The sequence below is a fragment of the Urocampus carinirostris genome, chromosome 4 (genome assembly GCF_059441175.1).
Source record: "Urocampus carinirostris isolate Australia breed hairy pipefish chromosome 4, RoL_Ucar_1.0, whole genome shotgun sequence".
Lineage (NCBI taxonomy): Eukaryota > Metazoa > Chordata > Actinopteri > Syngnathiformes > Syngnathidae > Urocampus > Urocampus carinirostris.
Window position 1 is genome coordinate 8,545,718 of NC_142352.1, and position 20,561 is coordinate 8,566,278.

At 40.2% G+C, this 20,561-nt stretch overlaps 2 protein-coding genes across 3 annotated transcripts; one reads left to right on the top strand and one right to left on the bottom strand.

The window, feature by feature from the left end:
* The first annotated feature begins 1,996 nt into the window (after positions 1-1,996).
* LOC148366779 (gonadotropin subunit beta-1-like) lies at positions 1,997-5,838 on the top strand. Of its 2 annotated transcripts, XM_088333578.1 has the most exons (3): positions 1,997-2,219; positions 4,077-4,263; positions 5,559-5,838. In XM_088333578.1, the coding sequence occupies exons 2-3, from the start codon at positions 4,105-4,107 to the stop codon at positions 5,760-5,762; spliced, it is 363 nt and encodes a 120-aa protein (XP_088189704.1). In that variant the 5' UTR covers positions 1,997-2,219; positions 4,077-4,104; the 3' UTR covers positions 5,763-5,838. The 2 variants fall into 2 exon arrangements, with proteins under 2 accessions (XP_088189704.1, XP_088189703.1); XM_088333577.1 differs by lacking the exon at positions 1,997-2,219 and having other exon boundaries at positions 4,063-4,263.
* Positions 5,839-9,186: 3,348 nt separating this feature from the next.
* Positions 9,187-16,440, bottom strand: arl14ep (ARF like GTPase 14 effector protein). The gene is made up of 5 exons (XM_088333579.1): positions 16,181-16,440; positions 14,623-14,818; positions 13,332-13,448; positions 12,365-12,405; positions 9,187-9,762 (listed from the first exon to the last, which is right to left on the bottom strand). The coding sequence occupies exons 1-5, from the start codon at positions 16,249-16,251 to the stop codon at positions 9,534-9,536; spliced, it is 654 nt and encodes a 217-aa protein (XP_088189705.1). The 5' UTR covers positions 16,252-16,440; the 3' UTR covers positions 9,187-9,533.
* Positions 16,441-20,561: the final 4,121 nt, after the last annotated feature.

The following is a 20,561-nucleotide window of genomic DNA, read 5'->3' on the forward strand; positions in this document are numbered from 1 at the left end:
GGGGCACATCGACCAATCCTTTCACAAATCTCCACAAAAGAAATCGCATGCGGTGATCGTTCTGTCCAGACCATCCAATCTGACTGTCTGGCAGCGTTGTGTTCAGAAACTGTCCAACCCTGAGGGTCCAGTGAGGTGACGCCCCATCCTGTTAGAAAATGAAGTCATAAGACTCTTTCTCAATTTATCCATTAACCAGTTTTCCAGCATGTCTTGGGACATCTCACAAATGAAAGTCGGTCTTTCAAAGAAGAATAGTTCATGGACAGTTTTATTTGACATACCACAAAACAAGGTAACCTTAGGGCAGGGGTGTCCAAACCTTTTAGAAAGCGGGCCAGATTTGGTAATCAGAAAATGTGTGGGGGGCAACTATTCAACCTGGAATTCTTTGAACAGCGTTCTATTAAAGCAGCTTGCAGTTGCTTCACCTTTTCAAAGCCTTTGTTTCCAGTTAGCTTTCATAGTCAGCATGTTTCGTCTGGCTATGCCTCTTGATATTATATTCTTTGAAAACAGACACAGTATCTTGGCAAATTAGGCAGACGCAGTTGTTTCAGATTTTGGTGAAAAAATAATCTAATTCACACTTGTCTTGGAAGTGGCAACCCTCACAGTCAACTTTCCTTTTTTTATTCACAGTTGCCATGTCGGAAATGAGGTGGGTTAAAATACTTACAGAAAGCCAAGGACAAAGTGGTTGAAGGGCCACTGACATCATCTGGTGAAATGTTGTCTTTTTCTGGTACAAATTTATTTTATACTGCAGTCAACATAACTGGCGGGCTGCATATATATAAATTTTATGATAGCGGCTGCGGGCCGGTAAAAAATTGATCACGGGCCCTAACTGTCGGACTTTGGACGAGCCTGCCTTAGGGAAATCTTGCTGACGCATAAGAAATTCATGTGGTTGTCGGTACCCTATATGCAAGTGTTAAGCTTGTTAACGGTGTCCTTCAACTGTTAGAATAACTGTGGACTGTTAGGCGTCATGTGCAATCGTCTTCCTAAGACACGCCAAACAGTTGTTGTAGGACACTAAAGTTCCCTACCGGCTCTTCTGATCGAATTACGTGGGCTAATCTGGAAAGTCGTTGCAACTTCAATCACATCTTCTGAAGATGAGGGGCATCCCTTTCCTTTCACTGGGCATAAGCACCCATTTGTTATGAATTTACCGTGACATCTCACTATGGACTTCCTCTCTGGTGTCTCTTTTCGAAACTTTCAGCAAAAAGCACATTAGACAACAGTCCACGATTCAGGTTTTTGTAAATTCAAGCACACAAAACGCCTTTCCTGGTTGACTAAATGCAATTACTTTGATTACTTACTTTAAAATGGCACAACTTTTTTTCTAATCACCATTCACAGTGACCCTGTGCACAGCAGGAATCTAAATCTAGTGGAAGCTAGAGCTCTTGTTGGTGATAGGAATGAGTGGAGAGGTGTTGTCAAAGGATAGTGGGATGTTTGGATGCGTTCTAAGGGATGGGCAGGGCACTTGTATGATGCGGCAGGGGTAAACCAGTGAAAGCTGTCAGTTGGCCATGGTCCAAAAATGTTTGTGTGTTTTTTGCTATTTTTTCCCCTTTTTTAATTTTCTTTGTCATTGTATGTGTTTGTCTTGCTGTCGGGCACCCTTCTTGAGGGATATGACCAAGGTAGATAGATCATTCAGTTACGTAGAAGATACGGTGGACCTCAAATGTGCCCACGACCTTCGGAACACCCTTGATATTGAATGTTAATCTTTCTAGTAATTTGCAGTAGGAAAGTGTATGTTTGTCAGGAAAGAAGAAGGAGATGGATCAGAAAGGAGTGAGTATATTACCAAAACAATGAAGGTGAGGAATGACCTATTGCTTTCTGATGTATCCCTTGGGTTCTCCATTTACTCTCGGAGCAGACGACAGCTAGTATTTCTGTGATTTGTCCAAACTCTCCGTGTGATACGATCCTCCCCTCCTACACAACACGTGGGAGGAAAGGCCTAAGCTGATCCGCTGAGGGAAAAAGAAGAGGATTTACTGAGTCAATGTTTCGACCAAACAAGTGGAAAAACAACAACACGGAGTTGAAGCTGAAAAGATTGAGATGATTTACTGCAAGGGCGGCTTTATTTAAGAGCGTGGGGAGCACCGAAGGACCAGTGGTTGTTTTCTGTGGTTAGAGTTTGGGAGGACGCTCAAAGCCATAAAGGCCACTTCAGAAAGGTATGTTAAACTCAGGGTAATATTTCATTAGAGTTATTTTAACCACATCAGGTGAAGAGGGTTAATTTCAAATCCAATCGTACTTACCTGTTGAAAATTGTCATCAGTAAACTAAATATAAATACAATTGTGACATTTTGTTTGAGATAAATGAGGAATGAAACCTTAAAAAAGAAAGAGGAAACATATTTTAATCGACGAGATTTTGTCATTGCAAAATCACGATAGAACTAATGAAAAAGTTTCTGACTGTAGGGTTTATGATTTTTTTTTCTTTTTTCTTTTTCTTCATGTTGAGGTTTTTGAGTTTTTCCTTGCCCTCATGTAGGTTTTAGACCAGGGAATGATGTAATAATAGTCTGTGGTTTGCAATAATCTGTGGTCTGTGCAGCCCTTTGAGACTCTTTGTGATTAAGGGCTATACAAATAAACATGACTTGAAACCAATATGAATTAGCTTGAAGTCCAAAGAAAAATTGCTCACATTTTAACTATTGTACGTGGTTTAGTGTATTGAGTAAAACTCAATCTTTTTTCCACATGGCAGACAAGATTTTCTGTTTTAGTTCACCTCAAGAGCCCAAAATTGTTTTAAACGCACCTAGTGTTCACTTTCTTAATTTCCAACAAACTCCGAGAGGTTTTGTCATCCCTCTCAGTCCATGTATTGTCAGTGATTGGAATTATGATAGACACAATTCGTCTATCAGCACATTATGTACAATATAAGCAAATGTGAGACACATAAAAGAGTGCATGCATTAAATTACAGGACTCTTGAAAGGATGCTGTGGAAGACGGCACACTCCCAGGCATTAAATAGCATCATTAATCATTTGATTTAGTCTTATTTCGTTTTTAAGATCATACTTGTTTAACTACTTTGCTTACATGTCACCTTTCCGTTAGTTTTGGTCGCATAGTCATGTTTTGTACTCGGGCACCTGGGGAGGCTGCGGGGGGATCTGAGAGTGAGCGCAGCAGTGCGTGTGCATAGAATGAACGCGACAGCAGAGAGAGAGGCACGAATGGACACGCTGAATGTAAACAAAGATAATGCAAATGAGGGAAAGAGTAAAAAGAGGTAAAAACAACGCACACCGGACTCCATCATTGTCCCCTGCAGTGTGCAACATAAATATGGTTTTAAATAAAATTGTCATCCTGCAAAGTGATACTTATTTTTACTAAAAATACCTGGAATTTGATTGTCTTTATTTTTGTAACTAATAGAATGCACTTCCATATTTTGTATTCTAATGACGTAACATGTATTGTGTACTCCCCAAGCCTTCTCGCGTATAAGCCTACATCGCATATAAGCAGCCCCCTACAACTGTAATATACTAAAAGATGTCTTTACCCGAATTTTTAAATTGTGATAATTGATAATTATGACATTGTCTAGAATCTAGATAATAAAGATAATTTACTGGTGAAAAAAACTACTAAGACAACATTTTAAAACCAGTTACAGTCCCTTCAAGCAGTGCTTTGAAGGCAGACACAATATTAATATATTTTGAATCATTTCCTTCTTTGTTATCGATCGTTGATGTCACTGTTTTCCCACTTTCACTTCCCCTTATCACCAACGTTCTTGAGACGCATTATTATGGCCAGAAAAAGGAAATCAAACCAACAGAATCACATTAAAATGACATGTGGTCCCTCACAAATGCGTCGATTGACTGAACAGGTAGAAGGGATTGAGCATGGCATTAGCGCCATCTACTGTGCAATTGACCTTCTGTTTCTTCTTCTTAGCATTATTTCGCGACACACTTCTGGGTCCCGACCCATCAGTTGACAAACCGCGATTTAAAATGTATTTTAATGCCTGATGCCCTCTTACAGCAGGTACCCGTGCTGCACTGGTGAGAGGATGCAGCTAGTTGTCATGGCAACAGTGCTGGTGCTGGCGAGGGCCAGTAAGACGTGCACTTTCGGCTGCTCCTTGCAAAACGTCACCATCCCAGTGGAGAGCTGTGGCAAAACTGAATACGTCTACACAACTGTATGTGAAGGACATTGCTATAACGAGGTACTGTACTGGGACCCTTCAAATTGATTTAGAGACTCGTTTTTAAACTGAAGCCAAGATGATACCATTTTTTTTTGTAACTTGCTTTCAGACAACAATGGTGAAAACATTGCAGTGTTGGGGAATATCTACTAAGGCTGCAACATTCAATTAATTCATCCATCCATTATCTGCACCGCTTATCCACAGTAGGGTCGCGGGTGTGCTGGAGCCCATCCAAGCGATCTTCGGGCATTGGGCAGGGGACACCCTGAACTGGTTGCCAGCCAGTCACAGGGCACACAGGGACAGACAATTCACTCGCTCATTCACACCTAGGGACAATTTGGACCGGCCATTTAACCTGAAATGCATGTTTTTGGAAAGTGGGAGGAAACCGAAGGACACCCACGCACGGGCAGAACATGCAAACTCCGCACAGGAGGTTCGATCTCATGACCCCAGAACTATGCCGCACACGCGTTAACCACTGCGCCGCCGTGCTGCCCTCAATTAATTCTTTCATCGATTAATCCAACAATTATTTTTTAGATTAATCAATGAATCGGATATTTTAAAAATCACATTATTTTCCCTATTGAAGTTTTGGACAGAAGGAAAAATAATGGACAACAACAGAGTATTCTATAATAAAAAAATCGAAGTGATTCATACTAATGCATGGAATACACATGCAAATATGTAAGATACTGTTTCTACCATCTTATCCAAAAATCATATTATATTTGGACTTATCATAGTAAACAAAAATGAAGAGCAATACATTTCATTTTATGTGTAGGAAAGAGAGACAAATCTCTCTCTATACAAGTGTTGGGTAAAAATGTATCTTAAATTCTCAGTTGCAGGAAAAAACTACTTAAATAATTTGCATGGCCCATGATAAAAGTCTATAATTGATAGATGGTACTTGCACTAATACACATTTCATAGTGCCCTGTTTATGTGTAGTATGCAACTGTCCTCTTGGGCCAAAGGGAAGATTAAGCTTGATAGGACAATGGCCTACAAACTAATGGTAACTGCGCATAAATCATGAGGGAAGAAGAAATGCAATGGAAAAGTAATGCCACCAGAGAGCAGTGTTGGCGTCATTTTTAAGCAGACTTGCCAAGAAACATGGAAACAATTTCAAGCATTTACGAGCACTTCGCCTAAAATTCAAGCACGTTTCAATCCTTAAAAATTAAAATTTCAAGCACCCGTACGAACCCTGTATGTTTATTTTCATTTCAACTTTACCGTATTTTCCGGTTTGATAGTACTGGCTCACATGTCTACTGTTCTGATCGCAGGATCCAGTCTACATGTCCCCTGTGTTCCGGACCAAACAGAACGTCTGTAACGGGAATTGGACTACCAAAGTGAAATACATCAGAGGCTGTCCAGTGGGTGTACCCTACCCCGTCGCTAAAAACTGCCACTGTACATCGTGCAATGAAGACAACACATACTGCGGACGTGTTCCTTCAAGCTGCTTTAAAGCTCTTTCGATTTGAACCTTGACTATAAAAAAAAGAGACGATTTCTGCATTCACTTGTCAATAAATAAATAAAACTTCAATTCAGTGCTTATTTCATGCGTAAATCATGACAGAATGTTTAACTGGCCGTGCATTTTACACTTAGGCCTTCAGGAGGCTGAATCAATCAAACCCTCATTATCCAATTTATGGCCATTAAATATGTACTGCAGCTACAGCTGCGACACATATGAGAACAAATCCATAATAACTTATTTAAATTGCAATATACATTTGGAATATATCCATATTTTACTCACCAAAATAATGTATAATTGTGCACTAAATCCACCCTAACCCTCCTTTCTTAGGTAAACCAATTCCATTTGCCTTTAAACAGACACCTGAGACCAACTCTCACCAAAACTAACCAATTAACTAATGGCTAAAAAGACTAAAAAGACAATGGGGAGGAATGGAAGCTAGAGTATAGATTTTTTTTTTTAACAAGGCGTTTCACATTTTAGATTTTAGCCAACAATTTGATTTTAGTACATCCCTAAAAATCCCATTTCACCAATTAGAAAAGTCTGCCAAAGTAGTAGAAATGGATGAAGGTTCAATTTTGAAAAACAACGGAACAGAGTCCAGAGTACAGGATACAGACGAGTACACTTAACAGTACTACACGCATGTGAAAGGGAAATGAGAGACATCTCTTATACAAATTTATTTAGCATCTGATCTCCTGAGCACTTACCCGTGTCACAATCTTATGGAAACTATTCAAAATAGTATTTAGAGTACAGACGCTCCCCTACTTAGGACCATTGGACTTGCGAAAAACGGTAGATACGAACATTATTTTAGGGATGTCAAAAAAAATGCGAAGTTAGATTTTATATTGTGTGCACCTTTTTCAGAGTACAGGACATTACTGTAGTGCGTTATTCCGTCGCTACCGCGTGTGGTGCTGTGAAAAGTGAACCAGCATCCCCCCGAAGAAGAAATACAGCTTCATCTTCCTAGTTCATGTGTAAACATTCTATACTTTGACATTTTTATTGTTTAATATCTCCATTCAATACGGTTTGTGTAAAGTGTAAAGAAGGGGCGGGCAGTTTCTTTTGAAATGAAAGTGGAATAAGGGAGCTTGATGCGGTTGAGAAAAAGTTTGGATCGCTTTTTTTCAGTCACTTTTTACCACAGAGGAGAAAGTCACCTAACTCTTGAAGCTCATCTTCCAAAAGTAAGTTCAACTTAACTTTATAGAGGATATTTTATGAAATGTTTGTTTTTTGGTACAAAACAATACAGGTAACTTATACAAGCCTTAAACCCACTTATATAAACCTTAAACATACAAAATATATATCACTAAAGCAACTTACGAAAAAATTAAACTTACCAACGATCGTCCGGAACCGATCTTGTTCTCAAGTGGGGCAACGTCTTACACAAAGCTTTTAAAGGGGCCGATGACAGTTGGATGATGGGCAAGGAAATGAGATGCTTCATTGAACTGAGTTTAAGAAACATCAACATTCAAAGTGATGGTTCTAATCTAACCATGTAAAATATGAGGATGCTTATTTACATGAGTTGCCACATTTTAAAAAAAGAAAACAAGAAAAGAAAATAATCTCAATGACTCAAAATAGTCTCAAATTGGTGACTTTAGTAATTCATCCCTCAAAATTCTCTTCAATGGGCATAACATTAAAATGTCAAGTTAAAAAACAAAAGCATGCATGTACAGAGCTAACGCTTTGGTATAACCGATTTGTTAAAAGGAACATATATTGTTGAATTTACCCTACTTTCTAACACGAGTGCACAATGGTACCATCGAATACCAAATGTGTTTCACCTTAAAAGAAAAAGGAAAAACTCGATATGTTGCAATCCAGCACTGTGATACAGAATATTTAGTGAATAAAAGTAGGGATGCATCAAGTTTTCGAAAATGGATATTTTTCGACTGTCAAAATGTAAAACAAACCTTGATTCATCGGGTAAGTTTGTGCACGACGCAACTGCATATTTTGCATTTTGCACAAGGTAGAAGAACAAAAACACAATTTAAATGGGATCCCTGCCAAGATTTTAACACTAAAACGTTGTCTCCAAAAATCGTGTCTCCTACTTCCCCGCGAGGCAGACTGGCTAGGTTTACACGCCAACACTACAAAGCAGTTTTAATTCGTAAACGAGTAGGGTGTTTGACATTCAATTCCTTAGTCCCCGAACTTGATTGGTTTTTGCTAAGCTATGCATTGTAGATCTCTCACAGTTGTACATCATGCACTTTTGAGAAGTCTATTCTGCTTGCTTGCAATGAAGAATTTAGTACTGTTTTTAAGGAGATAGCATGGGGTTGTTAGTTATTTTGACAATTACTGCTCACTGTTCATTATTTTGAAAACTATGCACTGTTGAAACAATTGCCAATAATGTACTTATTTGATTTTCGCACCCTTTGGGGGCTGGTCTGCTTTTGGTAACCAAGGAGATTTAATTAAAAAAAAAAAAGGCTCAAGACTTTCAGAACAGATAGGGATTTTTGAAACATGAGGATTTTTTGTACAGTCCTCTGCTGTTCTCCTTGCAAGGTTAAAATTGATTGATGTCTACTCTCCCTTTAAGAAGAAACCTCGCCACTTCGCGCTTTGGTTCACTGCTTCTCAAATTTTAAACTGAATTGTCTTTATTATCATTGATATCAACATATTGTGCACTGTGTTCAGCAAGAGACGCCATACATCAAATGTTATTATTATTAGGGGGCAGGTTGTGTGAGTGTGTGTGCGCGACTGTGATAGGCCGGTGTATGCTGTCTGTTTAACAGCCGAGGTGGGAGGGCGCAGAAGTTGATGTCTCCACCCAAAACAAACTGAGAAGCGGGGCTAAAAATACAGCTAGTATTTCAACGACTCTTAACCTTGAAAATAAATTCATCAAATACATCAGACTCTGAGGAAAGTCAGAGGAGCGCGTATAAATAGAGATCACCAGTGGGTGCTTCGTGGATTGTTATCAGGTCTGGGAAAAGACTGAGGCAGCAAGTATGGCCCAGTGCGGCTAGGCTACATAACAAGGTACCCGTGCCAAGCCTGTATCTCGCCTACACAGGCTCCATTACCCATGAAATGGATGACCTGTCTAGAAAGAGTTTGACTTGTTTTTGACATACTATGAACGTTGCGGCGGGCTGGTTTGAATCATGATCCTATGCCTGCCCGCGCTGTAAAAAAATGCAGTCCATTTACCACCAAACCTTACAACCGTTTTGTAAGGAAGAATGAGCAAATATTTAGTTTTGAGATGTGCAAAACGTGTGACATGCCCAAAAAGGATTATGGCTCTGATCGCAACCAAAGTACATTGTACAAAGTATTAACTCAAATATAACGCCTACTTTTAAAATTTGTATTTTTCACAATATCAAATGTTGGATTAATTTCAAGACAGGTCAAGTCACATTTATTCATATCGCCCTTAATCACAAAAATGTCTCAAAGGACTGCACAGGATTACATTTACACCATTACCCGATCTTAAACCAGCATGCAGGCAAGGAAAAACTCAAAACCTCAGCGTGAGGAAAAAGGAAGCCTTGAGAAGGGGCTTCACAAGTGGTAATCCCCACAATTTAGTTTCTTTTCACAATTGTGTCTCGCATGCTTCTTGGAAATTATCTGAGGTTTTTTTTTTTTTTTATCATCCAAGTTTGAAACCTGAAATATGTCAAAAAGATCTTGGGGGACCAATACTTTTGCAAAGCACTGAAGAGATGACCTCGCTTCATCAGAAGGCGTACTTGTTGCGGATGATCTCGCCTCCTTCCACTTCCATCTGCTCATAAAGCCACTTCCTATCACAGCGGCACTCGAACCCGCATTTGCGTGAGGTGCAGTCGGCGCATGGATAGAAACAACCCATGCAGTCCACGTCCAAACAGTCGCACAAGTCCTTCCCGTTGGACAGCAGGCGACCTTTACTGTCGTAAACTCTGCTTTTTCCTCCAAAACTCTGCCTGTGTGAGACATGGCAAAGACATCAGTCATTGGGTTGCAATCAGTCATGCAGTGGTTTTATAGTTCTTTGCTCAAGTTTCACACCATATTTTTCTCAGCACAAATCCAGAACCTGTAGACATCTCTTTAATAACTGGGGAAACCAATAGTAAATGTTTATACATATATCAGGGTTCACTTGACCATTGCACTCATTCCCTTGTGATTAACTGCATCTGGCATTAGTTTGTACGGCTTTGTCCTATGAAGCATCATCGCCTCTTTTGGGTCGTGCCCAAGAGAGGGGTGTATGCTACACCTAAACATGTTTAAGGACTGTACTTCCCAAATCCATTCAACACGTGGACTGAGCAATTAGGGAAAAAAACACTGGACCGTGTGTACAGTAAGATCAAACATCTAGTTGGATCCGCCCATCTCTGTCTGTCACTCACCCCCTCCGGAGGAAACAAAGCCTATACAACAAAGACAGTTAAAACATCTTCTTTGTTTTCCTTATCCTCACTGTAAGATGCTGTACTGGAGTGCCATGTCCAATTTCGTTGTCACAATATATCCCATGTTGTAACAATGACAATAAAGGTATATTCTATTCTATATTCACTATGAAAATACCAAATTCAAGCAATTCTTCAGGGCTTTTAAAGGCAATTATCAGTGTCTGAAACTCATGACAAAAAGTTACCGGACACCAGACAACTTTGAAAAGTTGCCTGCCCAGCCATAAAATTGCCTGCCCCATTTTTCACAACTTGAAAAACAATAAGATGACTCACAGCAAAAAAAGCCATGGTTACAAATCAGATTATATAACAGAACAACACTATAAAATTAAGTTTATTATAAATCTACTTATAACATTCATTGCATGTATATGACATTGCTGTTTTCCATCTGCCATCAGTATGTACCTGTATTCACTCATCTTCATTCATGCAATGTCGTCGTCTGCTAGAAGCCATGTGAACTCCTCCTTCCACAATGCTTTTAATGTACGTTTACATTTTATAGTGTCATCAATTTTGTTAGCTTATTTTGAATGGTGCGTGCGTAATGACGTCACAGAATAGAAAACGTCTTACCGCAATGCCACGAGTAAGAGCGCTATTAAATTGACAAATCTAAACAATTCCTAGCCACGTGAACTCCCTTTTCCACGATGCTTTTAATGTATGTTTACGTTTTGTAGAGTCATAGATTTTGTTAGCTTTTTTTGAATCTTTCTCCTGGGGCTGAGGTTTTGGCTTGAATTCTAACCACTTATCCATTTTTCTTGTGTTCGCTGTGCGTCTACTTTGGAAAATGATATGCAAATGCACGACCTTATAAAAGCTCGGAAAAGTCCGGAAGCACGAAGTTACTCGATGCAGGCTTCTGATTGGCTGCAGAGTATGCAAATCACCAAACAAACCGAAATTCCCAAACCGAACGAAGATTTCAAAATCGTAATAAAGCAAACATTTGATTTGGGGAAAAAAAAACCTTTTGTAAGTTGGACACCAGACGTAAAAAATGCAATGCAGACGTTATTTCAGACACTGCAATTATCCAAACACTCCGGTCCCATTAATGATAATGCATAATAATAATAATGCATTTTATTTAAAAGCGCCTTTCAAGCCACTCAAGGACACTGTACAGACAATGGAAAAAATACAATTCAAAAAGTTGTAAGCGAAATAATAAATAAAAACAAGACATAAAATCATAGGAAATGGAGAAGCTATGTGTTGTAGGCAGTCCTGAACAGGTGTGTTTTTAGACGGGACTTAAAAGTGGAGAGAGGTGTGCCGTTTTGGAGGTCCGGAGGTAGATTGTTCCAAAGCTTGGGAGCAGCGCGACTGAAGGCTCTGGCTCCCATGGTGCTCAGATGGGCAGGGGGCAAAGAAAACTTGTGTGAATCATGCATTTCGAAGAGCCACAAATGTATCTGTGATTTACATATGCAAATTTTAATCCTGGTGTGCATTTGTCAAGACATGCGATTTTAAGATCTCGAGTAAATCATAAATATCTTCGTTTGAGGCAAATCTCTCCCTATATAGGTGTTGGGTAAAAATGACATCGCTATGTAGCTTGCATTTTCAGTTGCAAATGCCATGCGCTTTCGATAACCTCGTAAATGTTGTAAATTGCATTACATTGCACTAATATTACAACTTATGTCAGTCTCCAAACACTATTTTCTCCATTTATTTTTCTGATTAAGAATGTTAAGTGTCTTCTCTGAAGGCGAGGAACAATAATTGAACTTTAAAAGCTGTTGAATGACAGCAAGATGGAAAGACCCTGCACTGGTGATCTATTTTCAGAACAGGTCCGCAGGCTTCTCAGGGGTCCCTAGGGGGCCCCCTGCTCAAAAACTAATTTGTTGCCTACTTTTGTAACAGTGGAGATGGAAAAACAATCACTCTTAAAAAAAATGTCGTTTATTTATGATTAAGTAACTCAGGCTTATTATTTGTGTGCGCAGTAAATGATGAGATGCAATTTAAGACATTAAATGTTAATGATTTGACAATGATTTATGTGCATTGAAGTGATAACATCATAACTGAAGAAAATACCATTCCTCCCTCCTTCTGCACCAAGTCATCTCACCTGTCACTCGTGTGTTTTGCACCTCTGCCACCTCGTCCGCCCTGGAACAAAAATGAGCATCCTTTAAAAAAATCAAGAGTGGGTAAAAAAAAACAAGTATTGTCTCTCTCCTCTTTTTTGCCTTTTCTCATTGATTTTTCTAGGCTTAAAACACACTTCTATTCTATAGCATATGAATAACCTATATTTTATGTTGACAATATCTGTGTATTATTTGCCTTCATGTAGGTTTTAGATCAGGGGATGGTGTCACAATAGTCTGTGGTTTGCAATAATCTGGTCTGTGCAGCCCTTAAGACTGATTAAGGGCGTAACAAATAAACATGACTTGACTTCTTTCTACCTTTTTCATTTTCTCTTTCTTTTTCCTTTTATTTTTTCTCATCCTCTCTCTCTTTATTTCCCCTCACTATTTATCTTATAACTTGTCTCTTCTTTATTACACAAAAGCCTTTTGGTTTGAACTTCTCATTTTCTTAGTGCTTCTGCCAAATGTTATTGCACTACTATTACGATGCAGTATTTTTTTAGAGCCCGATTATAACTTGGACCAGTCTCTGGGCACTTCTTTCTTATTATTTTTGCCAATTTATCCTGGCAGTTTTTTTAATCTTGATTTACTCTTTTAAATCTTTCATATTTACCTTGGAATGCCATCTAAAATCTCTTTTCATAAAATGTTTCACAACGTGTATATAAACGACAATAAAGAAAATTTAATTAAAAATGCGGTCTCACGTTCACCTCTGCTGGATCAAAGTGGTACTACAAGTACGTCCACTCAACGTCACAGCAAAATACAGGTGTGCATAAATCACAGAACACAACAAATGGATGATGAAATTCGTTAACAATAATACATTTTAAAATCGATTCATTGTTGTAGCCCTGCGCATAATCTTCATGTTGGTGACTAATGCAGTTAAAGAAAATTAAATCCCACATGTAAACAAAATAGAAATCTTACCCTTCCACCGCCTCTACGTGAAGTAACCATCTCTCTCGCTTTATCCCTCTCTCCCTGTGGCCCCAGGTTACTCGTGACGTTGGGTAGTGGCATCGTCGCCCGTTTTCGTAGTTCAATCTAGAAAATATTTTGAGACGTTAGAAATGATTTGACCGCAAAAGGTGAGGATGACTTAACACTGGTTCTTAACCCTGTTGGAACTACCGAACCCATCCAATTCCATATGCGCACTGACCAAACCTCTACAATAGTCTAATATAAAATATGTTGGGGTTGTTTTTTTCTCAAACTCAAGACCAGTGTTCCGTCTAAGATGCATGTCTGACCAATTGCAGAGTGATCCCACATCTCAGCGCACAAAAAAATCTATGCAGCACATGATATAAAATTCCACTTTTTTTCCCAATTAAAAAAAAAAGAATCAATTGCGTTATAGCTCGGTGAGTGACAGGTGTCCAGCCGATGATAGATCAGGTTAACTTGCGCTAGGGAGCCAATCATAACATTGCTACACACGCTGTACACCCATGCAAGTAAAACACTAACAATGTCACCACTGCAGCAGCGGACATGAAAAACATACTCAGAGTAATCAACACAGCCCAGAAGATCATCAGCTGCGCTCTGCTCAGTCTAGAGGACATTGCCACTTCTTTGACCTGGTGCCCTCTGGTAGGCGCCGTTATAGGTCCCAGATTACACCGGGTACCACACAAAAATATTCACCTACATGGTTTCTGTGTGTTGGAATGAGGCTGTGTGAACCATTCTTCTTGAATCCATTCACTGATATGATTTTAATTACAATAAACTATAAAAAAAAACATTCCCCAGACTATTTCAATATCCAAACAAAATGAGCATAAAAAAAAAACAATTTCCCTTTGTAAAGTTCCACCTAGCGGAGCAGCTCAAGAATTCTTTCGAACATCTGAGAGGCCTAATCTAACATTGTTGCCATTTGTCGCCATTCTATAAATAGACTTGTTGAAAACATGGCAACAATTTTAAGTGTTTACAACCACTTCACCCCAAATTCAAGCACTTCTCAATCTTTGAAAACACAACAATACAATTTTCATCTGCAGCCAGTGATGGCCAAGTGGGGCATGTCATGGTGTATAGACATGATGAGATGACGAGTCTTGATCTTAGCGGCACACCCTCACCAAACCCAGAGACTCCCTCACCGAACCCTAAGGGTTCAATCAAACCCAAACTAAGAACCACTACTTTAAGATGATGTTTGATGATTGTGAGGGAAAAAAAAACGAAACGGCTGGACACAAACCTTCGAGGAGTCTTGCCCAAGGGGGAACAAGGAAGGCACTGCATCCTCCCTCAGGAATTGTTTTCCATTATAGTCTCTGAAGCAGTCACTAGAAAAATGTTCTGAACATAAGCATGTGTTGGCAGTTGGGATGAAGTTTCGTAACCCCAGACTCTGAACCCATTTGGCGGAAAGAGAAGGTTTGCTCAGTGGGAACCTGAAAGGAAGAAAATTGAAAGCTGGCTTCAATAATGATATTACAACAGGGAGTGTGATTAGAGTGATAGTACTTACATGTGTGAAGATGGTAAAAGTGCTTACCTTAGTTACAGGGTTGGGTAGGGTTACTTTAACCTGATTACTTTCAATTACTTTTGGATTACTCCAATACCAAATATCCTAATAAAAGATAAAAGATACTAAATAAGAATAAAATGACTAAATTTTGTGCAGGCTTGGGGAGTAACGGAACACATAGAAGGACAAATATTATGTTGGCAAGCGGTTTGGATTTATTTTCATTTTGTTTCTGTCGCATTTTATGTTAATTTTGCCGGAGATCAAAGAGATCAAAGCCAGGAGAGAAAGCTTACCACATGTTGTGAGTCATAATTGTATTCATATTTAGCTCCTTTTGTCTTTTATTAGCATATTTGGTATTGGAGTAATCCAAAAGTCATTGAAAGTAATCAAGTTAAAGTAACCCTACCCAACCCTGCTTAGTTAAATGATTTATGTCTACAGGAAACCCCTTCCTAGTATGTGTATTTAATTAGTTATTAGAGGTAGGCCCTATCTCAATGCAGTGTTTATAAAACACTATGTCTAACCTAGGATGTTGTATGTTCCACTGATCCATGGTTGCTAACTGTACTGTACTTGTTCACGATCATTTTTCGCTCACGTATCGGGTATGGGGACCCACTTATCTTTAAAACTTAGTGGCCGAAACACGTATTTTATAAACAAAGCGTGTAACCAGGGTTGGGTAGGGTTACTTTATCTTGATTACTTTCAATTACTTTTGGATTACTCCAATACCAAATATGCTAATAAAAGACAAAATTAACTAAATATGAATAAAATGACTAAATTTTGTGCAGGCTTGGAGAGTAACGGAATACATGGAACGGGAAAAATGATGTTGGCAAGCTGATTGGATTTATTATCATTTTGTTTCTGTTGCATTTTATGTTAGTTTTGACAGAGATCAAAGTCAGGAGAGAAAGCTTACAACGTGTTGTGAGTCATCATTTTATTCATATTTAGTTTCTTTTGTCATTTATTAGCATATTTGGTATTGGAGTAATCCAAAAGTAATGGAAAGTAATCAAGTTAAAGTAATCCTACCCAACCTTGCTTAGTTACATGATTTGTCTACAGGAAACCCCTTTCCAGTATGTTTATTTGATTAGTTATTAGAGGTAGGCTCTATCTCAATGCAGTGATTGCTAACTGTACTGTACTTGTTCAAGATCATTTCTTCGCACACGAATCGGGAATGGAGACCCACTTATTTTTACACTTTAGTGGCCGAAACACGAATTTTATAAACAAAGCGTGTAACTAACTAACTTACCGGTAAAATCGTATGTCCGACCCCTTCACAAACCTATTGTTGCAACCCAAAGACGCACAAGTGACTGGCATGGTGTCGACGTATCCAAAACCGAAATTCCGTCGTGTTTGTATACGCACAGACGCGTATTTTGAATTGATAGACACTTATGCGAGTGTGTAATATCTACTTCCTGTTTCCGGTTGAAATCAACACTCCAGCCATGCAACAGCGACCCCTAGAGGAATGTTTCTCAACCTTTTTTGAGCCGAGGCACACTTATTTAGTCGAAAAAAATCTTGAGGCACACTCTGTCGAAAATGTTATTGTAACCGCGTTGTACGTGTCCCACCAAAGATCCACATTCACGCTGGACTGGATGATGAGGTTTTTATTATTACAGTTCTGCAAATGGATGAGTCACAACATTAGCTTTTTCTGCTGGGTTTGATCTCTTTGATCTCTTTGTAGTACTCTGGTTAAACTGACAACAAAGCATATCAAAGAGCTGTCTTTTCACTTTACAGAAAATACATTTTAGAATATCACAATACATTTATAAATCTTTGCATTTTAACAAGATACTTTTAACAAGAGATCGTATAGTGGATTTTTAACGTTTACAATGAATTCAACATGTTTTTCTTTACTCTGAATTTTAACCAACATCATCCTTTTTTAATGTATATGAAAAAATAGGAATAAAAACAATAATGAGTATAAAAATGGGTACAATTTACCTGCAAATGGATGAGTCACAACATTAGCTTTTTCTGCTGGGTTTGATCTCTTTGATCTCTACAAGGGGAGTTAATATTTAGTAAAACAGAAACAAAACGAAAATAAATCAAAACAGCTTGACAATATCAATCACATTACTATGCATGGTGAGAGATTTGTCAGCTGGGGTTATAATGTTTAAAATTAACTTATTTTGTGGAGCACCAAAAGATATGTCTTACCTTTGTAGTACTCTGGTTAAACTGACAAAACCCCGCCTCCTGGTCACATGTTAGAAGCCAAAACCAAACCCCACCCCATACCAGCAGATGGCACTGTTGGACTCAGCATTGCAGGACATTTACCAAAAACTATACACATATTTTAGCAGGAATTTCAATAAAATAAAAGTTATTATTACACCCGTTACATACACCCCCCTGAAATTCTGCTAAATATGGGTGTGCTACACTAAACAGAAAAAAAATCACATGCCAAAAAGGCAAATACTGATGAAAAAGAGGACACGAAAACTGGTACAGTATTACAAGGAACAAACTGAAGTGCATGTCAGTTCTAAAACTCTCCCAAAAAGGAGTGTGAAAAGAAAGGAGGCGATCAAACTCCTAACTAAGCACAGACTCAAAGATGCCTCTGAAATATCAAACATTGTTCCTGTAGTTGTAAGTGCTCACATAGGCACAATTCTTGTTTCTTACTCAAGCTTTGTTACTCAAACTGAAAGTGCATCTCTACTGAACTTAAACTAGGAACTTGCAGATATTGCGGACAGATGATTGTCACCTACCACATGGTCATTCATCTGACAAATAAGACGACTAGGAGGCCTGATGGACTGGCGGACCCTAAGACCATAACGGTTAGGTTGAGCACAAATAACCTGAGCTTGAAGGTCTGGGGCAGTCAAGTCTAAACAGTCAGTATCAGGGGAGTCTGCGTCCAGATGGTCAGTGTTCAATGGGGTCTCGTCTGGGAGACCCATACCCAAAGGGATCATGTTTTCAGAGCACTGTGATGGGCTTTCCGTATTGTCACTTGAAGTATGGTCAACATCTTGTTCGGGGATGTGCTGACTTCCTCGGCTGGATGTATCAACACTGCGAGAGTCGGACTGGGCATCAGATCTGCTGTCTAGTGAGTTATCCTCTACCTCTGGATGAACTTGCTCTTCACCTGCCTGTATCACCCAGTTTACTGTACGGACATCACTGTCTTCAACCGCGTCAGGTAAATCAGGGCATACATCACTTCCATGCATAGCAGCGTCAGACTCTGAGTGTTCAGATTCGCTGGCCAGATCATCCTCACAGGGCAAGAAGCTAACAGAGAGCAGCAAATTCCTGTGAACTACCTTCTCTTTGCCCGTCAGACAATCCTTGACTCTGTAGACATTGAGATCAGGCTTGACTGATATGACTTCATACGGGGTTGACTCCCACTTATCTGCAACTTTGCGTTTCCCCGGGACACCTCTGTTGGCGATCAACACCCGGTCTCCCACGACGAGAGGTGATCCTTTGGCCCTACGGTTGTACAGCTTGGCATGACGAGTCTGTTCTCTGAGAGTATTCCTCTGTACAATTTGAGCAGCTTCATGTAGATCTTTCTTCAGATGGCGTACAAAGTCAGAGTAGCTGACAACAGCATCATTGGTATTAGTATGTTGAAACATGACATCGACAGGGAGACGAGGGATCCTACCAAACACTAGGTAAAACGGTGCAAACCCTGTTGTCTCATGCTCTGTGCAGTTATAGCAGAATGTGAGCTGCTGAAGCATTTGTGGCCACTTTGCTTTGGGCTGAGGGGGAAGGGTTCTGATCATATCTCCCAATGTTCGGTTGAATCGTTCTGCGATGCCATTTCCCATGGGGTGGTACGGAGTGGTATGGGATTTCTGCACCCCTGCCATCTCTAGAAGCTCTTTGATCAGTTTGCTCTCAAAATTAGCTCCCTGATCAGAGTGGATACGCCGTGGGAAACCATAGACAAGGAAGAAATCCTGCCACAGACGGCGAGCAACTTGTTTGGCGGTTTGATTTCTGCAAGGGAAGGCGTGCGCCATCTTGGAGAAATGATCAGTTACGACCAGGACATCTACAGACTTGTTCTCTTGCTCAGCAGTCCAAAAGTCTATACAGACCAACTCCATAGGCTCAGAGGTGACTATGTTCTTGAGTGGTGCACGGTTGTGTGGTTCCGGTGTTTTCCCTACTACACAGCGCTGACAGGATTTGACATAATTCACAACATCACGTTCCATGCCATTCCAGAAGAATCGTTGCCTCACCAGAGACAAAGTACGGTTCTGGCCTTGGTGACCTGCTGAGTCATGTAAACCTTGAAGGACTTTCTGTTTCAATGAATCAGGCACCACAAACTGGAAGATTTTCTTGGCCATGTGAGGATCTTTCCTTATTTTGTAGAGGATGCCATTCTGTATGGTGAGTCTGCTCCAATGCTTCAGTAGTTTCATCACACTAGGCGACTCGACAGCTCTCTCACGCCTGGTAGGTCTCTTGTGTCTATGCACAAAGTACATGGTCCTGCTTATTGTGTTGTCCTGTTCTTGTAAACCAACAAGCTGACTCTGTGGGAGTGCCGTTGACTGATCTCCCTTCTGCAGAAGATTGAAGTTGGCGTCTGTTCCCATCACTTGACCCACGCCACCAGTGGACTGAGCACTGAAGACAGCAGCAACCTCTTCTGATGTCACAGAACCATTGGAGCCTGATGGAATTGCCCTTTTTACTGACTCGTCTGATGTCCCAGCACTCTCGTCTACAACAGCGTGACAATTGTTGGATACTCTGAACACCTCTTGCACAGTACTGTTGTTCACCCTGTTGACTTGGTCCAAGAGCGAAGTATAGGGCTCGGTAACAAGGCGATGACCCACACATGACCGTACAAATGGCTCACGGCTCAGAGCGTCGGCTACGATGTTCTTTGGGCCAGGAATGTACTTCAGGTCAAAATTGTATGCAGCTAGCTTCGCTACCCACCGCTGTTCACACGCATCAAGTCTTGGTTTGGTCAAAATGTATGTAAGTGGGTTATTGTCGGTCCACGTGGTAAAGTGTCTTCCTTTCAACCAATGGCTGAATTTATCACATACCGCCCATTTCAAGGCAAGAAATCCGAGCCTGTGTGCAGGGTAGTTGAGCTGGGAGCGAGAGAGCGTCTTACTTGCAAAGGCGACTGGTCTGGCTACTTTTCCACCAGGTGGCAGCTGTGACAGGACTGCTCCAATCCCATCAAAGGATGCGTCGACAGCCAGAATAAACGGCGCAGCAAAATCTGGGTGCGCCAGAGTGACACCTGTCACGAGGTCGTGCTTCAGTGTTTCAAAGGCGTTCTGGCATGCATCGGACCAATCTGCAGGCGTCAGCTTCACTTGACCTTTCTTGCGGTCTCTCTTGCGCTTATGCTTGTCACCAGATTCAGATGTGAGCCTGAACAGAGGTTTTGCCTTCGCAGAACATGCTTCAATGAAGCTTTGGAAATACATCACCATGCCTAGAAAAGATCTGATTTTACTAGGGCATGGCGTCTTGCCATCCGACTCCATTAGATCAGCGACTTGTACGTCATTTATCGCTCTCACTTTCTCGGGGTCAGTCCGAATTCCATCCTCACTGATGACATGCCCAAGAAATTT